The sequence below is a fragment of the Plectropomus leopardus genome, chromosome 16, assembly GCF_008729295.1.
Source record: "Plectropomus leopardus isolate mb chromosome 16, YSFRI_Pleo_2.0, whole genome shotgun sequence".
NCBI lineage: Eukaryota > Metazoa > Chordata > Actinopteri > Perciformes > Serranidae > Plectropomus > Plectropomus leopardus.
Window position 1 is genome coordinate 5,407,421 of NC_056478.1, and position 12,775 is coordinate 5,420,195.

Below are 12,775 nucleotides of genomic sequence, written 5' to 3' on the forward strand. Positions count from 1 at the left end.
GCTCCAAACGTCAGCGGTGTGACGAGCTGCTGAGCATCCACTCTGCACTGAGCGCTGCACGTTTGCCTTTTTTTCTGGTCGTCAAGAGTTGAAAAATGTTCAGCTTCAGGTAAAACTCTGCAGCTGCTTGTCTGTGTCACTTTTTACTCAGCTGAGTAATCACAGAGGAGGGGGGTCGGGCCAAAACTACAAAGACCCACCGTAACACCACTGACAAACAACAACAGAGGAGGGAATGATGCTCAACACACATGGGCTGACAGGTTCATCCTTTTCCCCATGTTTTTCAGCTTTGCCTTCACCCAGAGCAAGTAGATTCGCTTTATTTTCTTCTACTTCTATTTCCACAGATATTTCATATCCGAGCAAAAACCCTCATTGCCCTTCTGTATTCTGCTTTTTTAAAAAAAGATTTATATTTTGGCTTTTTGCCTTTATCATATCAGACAGGTTAAACATGAAAGGGGGAGAGAGAGAGGATGCCATGCAGCAAAAGGCTGCGGTCAGTCGAACCTGCGGCCTCTGTGGCGAGGACTCAGCCTTTGTAAATGGGGCATCTGCTTTACCAAGTGAGTGACCCAACGCCACCCGTGTTGTGCATTTAACACTAAGCAAACATTTCATTTTTTCATTTAAAAAGCAATAGCGTACATGATAATAGACTAACATTGAAGAATTAGACTTAGACACGTTTATTTATCCCACTTGTGGGAAATTAACTTGTCACAGCAGCCGTGTGTACAGAAAAAATATATAAAAATATCAATATATACAAAATAGAAAATATAAAATATACAAGAGTGCAAAAATAGGCATGAAGATTATTTGAAAAGCACGATAATCAGGGTATATGTCCATTTGCGTAAAAAACAACAACAACAAAAATGGCGCTGTTGAGCTAACCTTAATCACAACCGCAGGGGAAAGTCCTTTACCGCGACAGCCATAAATAACAGCACTACAGGTAAGAGGGAAAATGAGCTTTTTTTATTTTGGGATGAACTGTCTCTTTAAATCCACTGGAGCAAGCACTATAGAGAGCTGGACAGACTGGTCTGACAGGTGACTCTGAGAGATTATCCTCTGCGGCGTCCTCTGCTCACTGTATACAGTTAATGTCCCTCGACCTCTTCACATTACTCTCTCAGGGATCAAAAGGGCAGCGGGCTATTTGTGTGGCCTCCTGTTTTAATGCAGAGCGACCTTTCAGAGGTCAGAGTTAATAGGTGAGAGGAGAGGCAGCCCGAAGGACGCTGAAAATGGATGTTGTTCAGCTAAAGACTTCGCTGCATACAAAGGAGACAGATAGAAAGACAAATACAAAAGATCTGCATGTCTGCTGCCCGTCTGTCCTTGATGCAAATTAGTTTCTGTTGGAGTGTGTGTGTGTGAGGGACGTTTCTTATCAAATCACTCCGGGATATCTTCTCCTCTTTCAAGGCTTTTAGGAAATCCTCTAACAGCCGTGATGCTCTCAGCTCTGGTTACTGACTGCGATTTGGAACTGTGTCTTTAGCAGTTTGATATAAACATCACTTGTATTCTGTAATCACTTTCAAGAATCCCAATACTACACAAAATAAATCTACAAAATTTGACATTTGGCTCGTTTTACAGGGCAGCTGAACAGCGTATCCTCACTGCATTTGGTCCTTTAAACTTTGATCTCTGCCGTCATGGCAACTCCTGCGTGCTCATCCACTTACACTGAGAAGTCTTTAATCGGCCTCGATCAGCTGGGGCGGATTAAGGGAGTGTGTTGAGGGAAACAGTGTAACTACAACATAACTGAAGATCATTGACTGACACTTTACAGTCTTGCGATGTTGCACATAAGTCCTGCATGATCACCATTATCAAATTACTGCAGGCTGACATCCTGCTGGGATATTCTCAATGACACTTTTTAAACAGAGATTGCACTATAGTGCCGTTACAAAGTCCTTTCCTTATCCCTCCTTTGCATTTTTACACAGGTCTAAACGACAGCAGCATTGTGAATCTCCAGTGTGTGATTGTAGACAGCATGCTGCATCGCAGAATCGAGGCAAGACCATGACGTATTAAAGAAAGTCTGGATGCAGCCATGGAGATGGGGCTTCCTTTATTCCTATAAGAGCTGCTTATTGGCGCATGAAGCAAAAAAGCTCTTTTCCGGGTATAAAATACTGACACGTAGCGTGGCCAAGCGTGCCTGAGCGTGTAACCTCCACCGGCAGGGCGACTGACTTCCATTTTAGCGCTTCGCTAGCTTGAACGGCAGTCTTAAAAATTTAATCTTGCAGCTCGTTTAGGGTTTCCAAATGTTACCAAACTGGATGGCTTATAGCTAGATAGTGTAATGAGTCATTTAGCGGGGGTTTTGACACTCAAAAAATTATCCACTGAGTTACAAACATCCCTTTCCCGATGTAAGTCGATGGGAAAAAAGTCTTTCTGGGCATCACATGACCAACCCAGAAGGTGTAATTCCACTTTTGGCCACTATGTAAAATATGCATCAGAGCCTGGTGCAGTTCCTGGGGGTTTGGGCACGACGGTCACAATATTAAACACAACAGCGTTGGCCTCTAGTGTAACATAAAACATAAGCGTCTGCAGCACTTTCCAAAAAATAACAATGGCAACAAAACTCATTGACCTTCCCTGTTATACGGCGGCTGATGTCATCCTCTGCTCACACAATAGAGAGCTAACAAACCTCAATGTTTTTCCAATTTGCGAATATTTACAGCTGCTATTCTTCTTTTCTGAGTTACCTGCTAACTTCACACAGCTGTTTTTTCAATCTACACGTAACATGTAAAAATGTCACACCCTTCCTGCCCATGGTCCCGTCCTCCCGGCTGTCCCGTTTACACAAACACTGTTTCAGCACTGTTACGACCTCCTGTGCGGCCTCAAGGGTGAGATAACTGTGGCCCCTCATGCCATGATTGTACCTTTTATACCATAAAGCGAGGTGGCAGAATGGCGCGATATTGCTGCCTTGAACAGGCTGCATAAAAGGAGCTAATGAAACATGCTCACTCTTTATACTGTGGAGAACTGCAGTCTGCAAGATATTATGAAAAACAGATGCAAGGTCAAAATAAAGACAGACTGATAGTGAGACTCACCTCTCCTGTGACCAAGTATTTGCCATCAGGGGAGAATGACAGAGCTGTGATGGTCTTTCTATGAAAAGTGAGAGAAATGAGGAAAGATAGATCAGTGTGACTCATGTTTGACAGTTTAAAGTTGTCCTATTTAAGAGCAGGTTTTTTTGTGCTCAACTCACCTTGACGTGTTGATAATGTGGTGCTGTCTGTTCTTTTTGGGGTTCAGCAAAACAACGACACATCTAGACCAGGAAAAATATAATCAAAATTCAGATTGAATGAGTCATATCATACATCATACATTAGACTTGTAACAGATCTAGAAACATAGTATGTATTCCTTGCACTGAGTTAGAATAACTGATGTGGAAATTTTCTATTGCAAACTTTCAAGTGTTTTCCCATTTATTTCGTCAAGGTGTTTGCAAGAAATGCAAACACTTGTCCATGGTTGAGTGGAAAATAACATTTTTTCAGGTAAACAAATATTAAAACTCTCTTTTTACAGTGCATACTTGTGGCACAGCTTAAAATACAGAGGCTTACTGATTATACACAACGACCTCATAGCATTAAAACTCTGATGTAACGCAGGAATCCATACAGCATTACTCTAATAGCAACTAATATGTACAGTAAGTAAACCTAAGTGAACTAATCTTAGCTGATTCGTAATTAGATTTAACTGTGACCTGTTTTTTTCTTTCAGTGCTCTGAAGTTAACCAAAACCAAAAACGCTGCTGCAAAGGTGTTTCATAAAGGTTTACGCACCAGTTAGAAGCATTTCTGAACTGTTAAATAAAGTCGCATGAGAAAAATTTGCTTGAAATATTTTTGGAACTAAATTTCAGGTGTATCCATGGAAAAAAAAAGGTAGATAATACACTACTTATGCATTTTTGCAGACAATTAGCATAGATTGAAAATTTGTGTGTGATGCATTAACAGCAGGTGTTTTAGATCAAAACGTTACCAGGGGTGGGGAAAAAAACACTGATACAGAATAGCATTGTGATATTAATGCATGGCAATATATCATATCAATACAGTTATGCCAAGTAACAGTTTTGTTTTGTTTTTTTATCATAAAAAAATAGGAATATTTCAAAGACAAAATAAACTTTTGATAACCTACCAGATAGAATAATAAAATCAGTTGCTTTTACAGTCTATTAGATACATTTTAGATAATTAGTTTAGATCTCCAGTGCAAAATGTGATGTAATATGGCGCACTTCCTTATGATCAAAATGTCAACTGAATCATGTAAATCACTGAAAACTGTTTTTTTAGTCTCTTGTACATGAATGTTAAATTATTATTATGGTAATAATAATAATTTTATTATTATTGTCAGATATTATTTATTATTATATATATTATTATTATAATTTCTTGTGCCATGGGGTAGAGGGTGGTTGTGAAGGATGGGCTTGAGTGAGTCTATCTGTAAAATCAAATAAAACACCCCAATAAAAAAACACACACAAATGTACAAAATACAATATTGCAAAGGAGCAATAAGCTGCACAGCTGTATACATAATAAAATAGAGCACATCAGTAATCCTTTGCTGCAATAAAAATGACTTAAGTAAGATGAACAGACTGTAAACTTTATCTAAAACAGATGCTGACAAGGTTTTCCTTTTAGGGCACAATTTGCAGTTGTAAACTAAAATTAATAAATTGCAATAGAGTGGCGAGGGGGTGACGTATTTTTGTGGGCCAACCAGGAAGTAAGCATCGCACTGGCCCCCTCGTCAAAAACCTTACGGGATTTTTGAATGGGATTTTCGGGTATCGCCAAAAATAAGCTCTGTGACGAACACAAGTTTATGAGACTTACACGTTTTGTTCGGCGTGATTATCTTCACAGATGAACACCACTTTTGTGTGTTTTGAAGCGTAAATTAACGCACCAGAAGCAAAAGGGGCTATACACGAACTACATCGCGGTCGCACATATTAAACGTCACCACTACAGACACTGTAAAAACACGTTAAAATACGATCGAAAAATATTATAAACAGATAAATGTACAAATTTGAGCTCAAGTCTGTAAAGCTGTAAAGGCGGACAGGTGGGTTTGATGAGTTTCCGTGTCCGCTGTGATGACGTCTAACGTCCCCGACAAACACTGTAGTCCCATTTAGCCACTTATTAGCAACCGCCTTTTTAAGACGAATAAAACCTTAAAAGTTCAAAAATCGGGTTTAGGCGATGTATTTTATGTTGCAGAATAAAACCTCTAAATATCTCTAGCCCGTGTTAACCACATGGCTTATTTAGAGCATTTTACCGAAAACCCATTCAAAAAACCCATAGACTTTTGGACGAGGGAACCAGGAGTGCTAAGAGGCTAACGGACTTCCGCGTTTTAGGACTCATTACTTCACCACTCTATATGTCAAAATGCACATTATGACAATAATCGGCACGTTACAACATGTCTGAAATGGCAGATTGAGTAAGTGACTTACATATAGTGATATCAGGTAATATGTTAATGTGGGGCCTCAGGTGATTCCCATCACTACAAGATACCTGTTGAAATGGTTCAGTGTGTAGCATTTTAGGAGGTATGGTGGCGTAAAATGGATGTAATATTTAAACTGCGTGTTCTTTAATGGACAACCAGCCGCCGGAAACTATGAATCGCGACCATGAAACGAGCCCACAGAGTCCACCATGTGTAATGTCTACAATAACATTAGCGCAGAACTGAGTGGTGTTGCTGCAATAAGGGCGGATAATTAAAACACAAGCAGAAGGTGAAGTTGTCCTCGTAAAAGTCTTTCATTTTATCTAAATGCATTTTATATACGTACTCATTTGTGTTTATTGTCCACGCCAACGATGAACAGAAGTTACAAGGATGAACACGTTCAAGGACCCCGAGTGAGTCACCAGATAACACGGTCACCTCTTCGACCGTAACACCGTTAGCTTAACGCTAGCTAGCATACAGACATGAAACCCGAGACAAAACCGCTCCCCTGACTCTGTATAAATTCGCCAAACATGACGAGTTAATTTCTGAGCTTGGTTTAGAGCTGCTGGTAAATTGGGTAGTGGTAGTAAATTATTTATTTTTGAACAGCGTCGAGCTAACGTTAGCCGTTTCCCCTCCGTTTACAGTCTTTTAGCTAAGCTAAATTAAGCTAACCGGCTTCTGGCGCTAGCTTGACATTTATCGCACAGACACGAAAGTCAGTCTTCTAGGTGTTTAAAATGTCAAAATAACTTTTTTAAATCTGAAATATAAAATGAATCTTTGCGGAAAGCAAGAAATAAAGTTTTGTCATCATAACCACAGCTGGAAACACTGACCTACCTTTGTATCAGTGTTTCTACTGAAGTACCTTCACTCACAATCAGGGAGGCACCATTCTCCTACATTTTCATGGACATAAATTCAAAAATTTATCATAAACTTTTCAAGGACCCTAATTTTTGTTCTTACCCGCTTCCCCATATATTTTTTTCAAAAATACGGGATTCAGAAAACCTTTCCCATAATAATTTGGGCACAGTAATTTCTGTTTCTGGCTATGATGAGCAGTGTAATTTTTTTTTATTAAAAAAAAAGCCTCCCAAACCAGTTTCCTTTAAAAGAAAGAAAGAAAAGAAAACCCAGAAAGAAAATCACAACGATTTTTTTCAGTTCACTGTAAAAAAAAAAAAAAAAATTGAAAATAAAAAACATTGCAAAAAAACTTTTGTTCAAGAAAACATGCCTTTCAAACCCACGGTTAAGAAAAAAATAACAAAAAAATGTTAAAAATTAAAAAATATATTCTATTGATAATAAAAAAAAGAGGGGAAACAATCACAATTTTTAAAAGCAAAACATGCCCTCCTATGGCATGTTTTCTCAAAAAAATCAGTTTGGGAATAAATACAAAATAAAGCCTTTTTTCTCAGATGCAGACGTTTGGGATTTTTTCCATAGAGGTCTCTTCCTTTCCAAAACAAAGGGATTAAAACCGGTAAAAACACTGAATAAAGTATTAAACATTTCAAACTGGAGCTATCCAGAGCCAGTGTTTAGTTTGTCCTTCGTAGGCTGCTGTAGAAACATGGCGGTGCAACATGGCCATCTCCATGGACGAGGGTCCACTCCCTATGGAGATATTTATGCCTCATTCTACAGTAACGAAAACACAATTTTTCTTATTTTCTGATGATTATACACTGAGGAAAACATACTACTTATTACATCATATTGAATTTATCCCACTATATATCCCCTAATTTCTACACAGTGGACCTTTAAATGAACATTTTGCTGTTTCATCAGCACTGAAAGCAGCACAGTTGATGTTAATACTTTAAAGTCCCACCTTGCTTCATGAAGTGGTTGTTATTTTGCCCACCCTCTGTGATTCACACACGTTAAATGTACTCTTTCTTCTCCATATTCAAATGATACAGCCATAACCATATTGTTTCCTCCTGCTAATAAAACTTCCTCTTCACAACCTGTTTGGAAGCACCTGTTCAAGAGCTGCCAGGCCTTCAGCTGCGTGCCAGGAAACCGCATTCCTGGTACCACACAGCTTGTGCAGATTTAAACTAAGACGGCAGGTGGATTGCCAGATTGTGCACAATTTGGGACATTTAAAGCTTGCTAAAATGACAGCCAGAAGAACACACATGCCCACGTATGGGCACAGAAATGCCCGCGCACGCACAAGGACGCCACTTTCTCACACAAACTCCACAACGCTGTAAACAGCCATTGACCTTCTTAGTATTAATACAGCTTTATCAGAAGATTTGAGAACACAAAAGAGGCTCAGTGTTTCTGTTACAGCCCAGCGGCACCCAGTGTGCTTGTTTTTACAGTCACCCTGGTGGTTCAGCCGCTCCGAGGCCCCCGAGCATCGCCAACCTGCAGCTCACATTTCTCTTTTTCTGCACCGAGCACGTTAACACAGCCAGCGCCACTGCTCGCACAGAATTAATAATGCTACACAACGCTCTTTACATCCATGAGAGGCAAAGACGCATCCCCGAGGAGAGGATGAAAAGAGGCTTTGGAGTTTCTCTGATGAGAAAAGCCCACAGAGCGCTCCGCCTCACGTCCTCTGAGATAGTGCAGAGATAACACACACACAGAAATCTGCACACTTAACGTCTGCGTGAGGTAGATATGATAAAGAAATGTGGACTGCTGATAAGGTTAGATGTGTGTGATAAGGATGCAGACACACTCTCCGTCTCTCTTCTTACCCTGCAGGATAGGCGACTAGTCCAGATCGGGGGTCGCAGGCCAGACCACTGTTTCCTAGAGCGGTGATTCCTAAAACTTTCTCCAACGTCACCTGGAGAGACACAAAGAAGGGATTTAATCAGAAATAAATTGGTTGAAGGAGGATAAACGCCGAACTCAAGCAGAACCTTCAACGAATCAAGGACAGAAATAGATTTGTTTGTTTACAACATGTGAGGAGGAAGCTCAAGTAAGGTCACTTTAGTTCAAATCAATTTTACCCTCCAACACCTGGATCAGCATCAGTTTTTTTGTGCTGCATGCAGATGCTTTTCACAAGAATTTACACCTCTAACACCTAAGAAAATAGGTTTGATTTCTTGGTAAAGATGGTAAAAAGCATGATGAGCAACTTGGCAAGAAATGCCCTGCAAATAAAAGATGACAAGGAAATTTCTCTTAGGTAATTTTCTTGTTTGTTTTGTTTTACTTTTCTTTTTTTTCACTTATTTTCAGGTAATTTTCTTGTAACTGTTTACTAATTTCTTGCAAATTCTGGGCCATTTCTTGTTAAGTTGCTCATCACCTTCTTCTAATGTTTCTGAGAGAAATCAAGCCAGTTTGCTCTGGTTTCAAAGGGTTAAACGAGCTCTGTTATGTCTCCAAAACACTGACTTTCACATAAGATACAAAAACAACAATCTCTCAGGAATGTAACTTGTGACAGTGTCCAAATCTAAAATAAGACAGATTTATTTGGTAGTGCACGCGCCTGCACAGAAACTTTGGATTCGTGCTCTGTCTGTTGTGTTTTCTGGGTCTTGTATTGAAGAAATTGTACTGGAGGGTATTTTCCTCAAAAATATATTATAAATAATATAATTACTATCCCAAGGGGTGAGAGTTCGTGGGACAAAAGGGACATTTTGGGCAAAAATCAGTTATAGATATTTATCAAATGAAAGCTTCTGGTGAGCTTTTGTATTATCAAAAGTGTCTTTGTCCAAACCGCTGCAGTTATTAGTCAACTAGACTATGACCCACAGTGAAGTTGACCTTTGACCTTTCGACCTTGCCTTTTAGACATTTGTATGACATTTTGTCATAATTAGCGTTTGAATTCTTGAATTATGGCCAAATGCTCATTTTGTGAGGTCACAGTGACCTCGACGTTGAGATATCGAGTTCGTGAGAGAAAATGACGGACGGGGTCACAGAGACTTTCAGCCACCAAAAAGTAATTAGTATAAAGTTTGTGTGATTCTCGCCCCTCTTTTTCACCTTTAGATGTAAATCAACAGACGTAAAAGATCAAGTTTGACCTCAACAGAAGATGTGACAGAAGGCTCGGCGAGTCATTTCGTCTGTCTGTGTTCGGATTTAAGAAGCAGCTGTCATTGATTAGTCTGGAGTCACATGAATGGACGAGAGTCCACGATGTCCTACTAACACATATTAAATTATAACAGCAAATAATACAAAGAACAATAAAAATATTGCAAGCTTAAGATTTGTAGTTGCAGTCATATATTCATAGTATTTTATTTTTCTGAGTATCACTTTCTAATAAAACACTATTTATTCTTAGCTGAAACCAGCTTTAAAATTAAATTAAATTAAATTTCAAATATATATATATGTGTGTGTGTGTGTGTGTGTGTGTCTAATGCACTGTTTGTAAATTTGCAACTGTTTTGCATCCACATTAATTTGATTTGAATTCTTTGCACTCTCTGCTCTCTGTATTCGACAGTATTGTATTTTAATATTTTCCTGCCCAGCTGCACATTCGTTACACAGCTAACTCTGGCCGAACAGTTGTGTTGTGCATGGCTCCTGTTAGTGAATAAACTAACAAACTTTAACATGTTAGTAAATTGCAAATCCTAATAGATAAGTATTAAACCATTTATTTAAACAAATTTTGGGTTTCCAGGTTGTGAAAAATCCATTTTGCTGCTGTTTTGACTTTCTGTTTTGTAATATTGCAGTTATGCTAGTTAATTACAAGCCTAATTGTTCGCCTTATAAATACATTTTCAATCCAAACAGTCCAACCACTCAAATGTTATTTTTTTATAAAGTGTCCTCCCAGAAGTTGTTATCATTAATGGTTTGTAACGACTCTGTTAGGGAGCGAGTAAACGGTTATCTGTATCTGTCCAACCAGCTCACTTATCTGTATCTGTATTCTCGATGGGCAGAGATTATTCGGGAGTTTGAACCGAGGTGGACATGATATAATCAGAAGTTGTTATTTTATACCTGAAATTGACAGAGGTTCATCAAAAGCTGATATTTATTATGCATTAAAAAACTACTTACTGACATATTTGCAATCTCAGAACTGAGCTTTAGATCATTTTTGATCACAAGAGCGCAACAATAAATACAGCCGGGTAGGAAAAGTCCATCAAAGATATGGATATTGACACCTATTACTCATAAAAAGTACATGCCTGTGAAGGATATTTGTTTCATCTGAGTATTTGGCTCAAATCTATAATGTATGAAACATAAGTAAATTATTAATTAACATATATAAACTAATTTATTGAAACTTGTACACTCTTTATAAAGGGTGCCTTATTAGCAGTATTGGGGAGTAACTAGAGTTTTGTAATAAAATACAGAATAAAAACAAACTTAAATTACAGTTACAAATCAAAATGTTTGTGATTACAAAGGCTTTATGTGTTTTTGGTTAAAAGTTATATTTTTTCAGAGTATAATATATCCAATCATGACATTGCATTTTTTTGCTGTTGATTACAAAAAGTTGTAGTAATAAACTTTTGAAAGTATGTTTTTTAAATCAGCATTACATCAATATTCCTCTTTTTTTTGCTGGGAAAGTTCGTACAATATTCTTAATTTTTTTATATTGAGGAACTTTAAACAAACTTTTATTTTGCTTTTTATCTAAATAAAAGGTTTACATTGCTGGTTTAAATTTGGGTTTTTGGAACTTTTCAACATTACTGCCCTTTTGAAAATATAAAATGTATTAAATGTTAAATTAAATGAATTACATTTCTTTGATGAAGTCATTAAAAAAGTTACATTAGTTGGATTTTTAACAGGATAACTCTGTAATCTGTTACATTTCAAAAGTAACCATCCTAACATTGTTTATTACACAGTGGTAACTTTATCTCTATTGTGGCAATTTATAGTGACTTTACAGCTGCAGTGGTAGTTTTGTACATGTATTTTCTGCATGTTTGCATTAATAATCGCTGATTTCCATCTATTAAACTACAATAAGGAGGTCAGGCTGCAGCATTTAACCTGCTGTGCGTTTAAAAGAGGATATTTATGTCTTTAAATAAATAAATACCTTGCTTGAGAGACTCTCCTTCCTGTTTCTCTTGTGCTTTGTTGACGGAGATCGCAGCAAATTCCTGATGCGACTTTTAATGGTGAATCCATCGGCTGGCATTTTGTCTGCAGCTCGGAGAGGAGCTGCGCTGAGACACGCAGCAGCAGAGTGAGCGTGCAGGAGCTGCAGGAGGAGGAGGAGGAGGAGGAGGAGGAGGAGGCTGTAATGTGATGATCCTCCCACACTGGAGAGGTTTACTGAGCAGGACAGTGTCCCTGCTGCCGGGACATGTGGACGCTAATCTCTTGAGTGGGTTTACTGTTTACAGAGCTGCTGTCGCTTCAAATCAAGCTGCTTCTCCTGCAGCTTCACGACACTCCTGGACTGATGAAGGAGGAAGAGGAGGAGGAGGAAGAGGAGGAGGGAAACACGCTGCTCAGCTGTTTGCCTGCATGACATCATTACACTAATCTCAACCTGCACCAGTCCCATGATTACATCAATGATTGCTTTTGTTGTTGTTGTACCTAATTGATTTAATAGGATTACAGAGAGAGAGAGAGACCGGTGGGCAGCGTTAAAGCTGCAGGCCGGATGTTTGGGTGTTTTGTTTGGCTGCCGCTGATTGGACGATAACACTTCTCTTTTATATTCATAATGGTCCGTTTGTTCTTGCATATGCAAATTTGCTAAAGTTAAAGTAATTTACAGGTACTTTTTAAATTTTGGGTGACTGATATTCAGATGCCAAGAGTAGAGTTTAGAGAATTTAGAGTATATATATATATATAAATATATATATATGTATATGTATATATTTATAGTATTCAAGTGTTCATGTTCACCTTGTGCAGACTGATAGTGAGACTTTTTTCCTTGTTTTTAGCTGTCTCCTTTTTTTGTAACATCGAAAGCATCAGACTGAACTCAAATTCCTTGTATGTGCGTACGATATTAAAATAAGTTGGGGAGCTCATTCTGATAAAAGTTTACTACATTTCTGTGATGCTCTTCATCACATTCACTAACCCTCATTTCCATATGTAGGGAAATACTTCAAACCGGCTAAAGGAAGTAATCTATCACAGCAGACACGTCTGCTTTAACAGCCGTCTGTCAGTTGAGATGGGTTA

The 12,775-nt window shown here is 38.4% G+C and overlaps 1 protein-coding gene across 1 annotated transcript in view; it reads right to left on the bottom strand.

The window, feature by feature from the left end:
- LOC121955475 (mitogen-activated protein kinase-binding protein 1-like) overlaps positions 1-11,762 on the bottom strand; it is a 42,176-nt gene extending 30,414 nt beyond the window's left edge. The window contains exons 1-4 of the mRNA XM_042503450.1: positions 11,661-11,762; positions 8,341-8,432; positions 3,281-3,343; positions 3,120-3,177 (exon numbers count right to left, since the gene is read on the bottom strand). Of these exons, the coding sequence (XP_042359384.1) occupies positions 3,120-3,177; positions 3,281-3,343; positions 8,341-8,432; positions 11,661-11,762 (315 nt within the window). The remainder of the gene's footprint in view (positions 1-3,119; positions 3,178-3,280; positions 3,344-8,340; positions 8,433-11,660) is intronic.
- Positions 11,763-12,775: the final 1,013 nt, after the last annotated feature.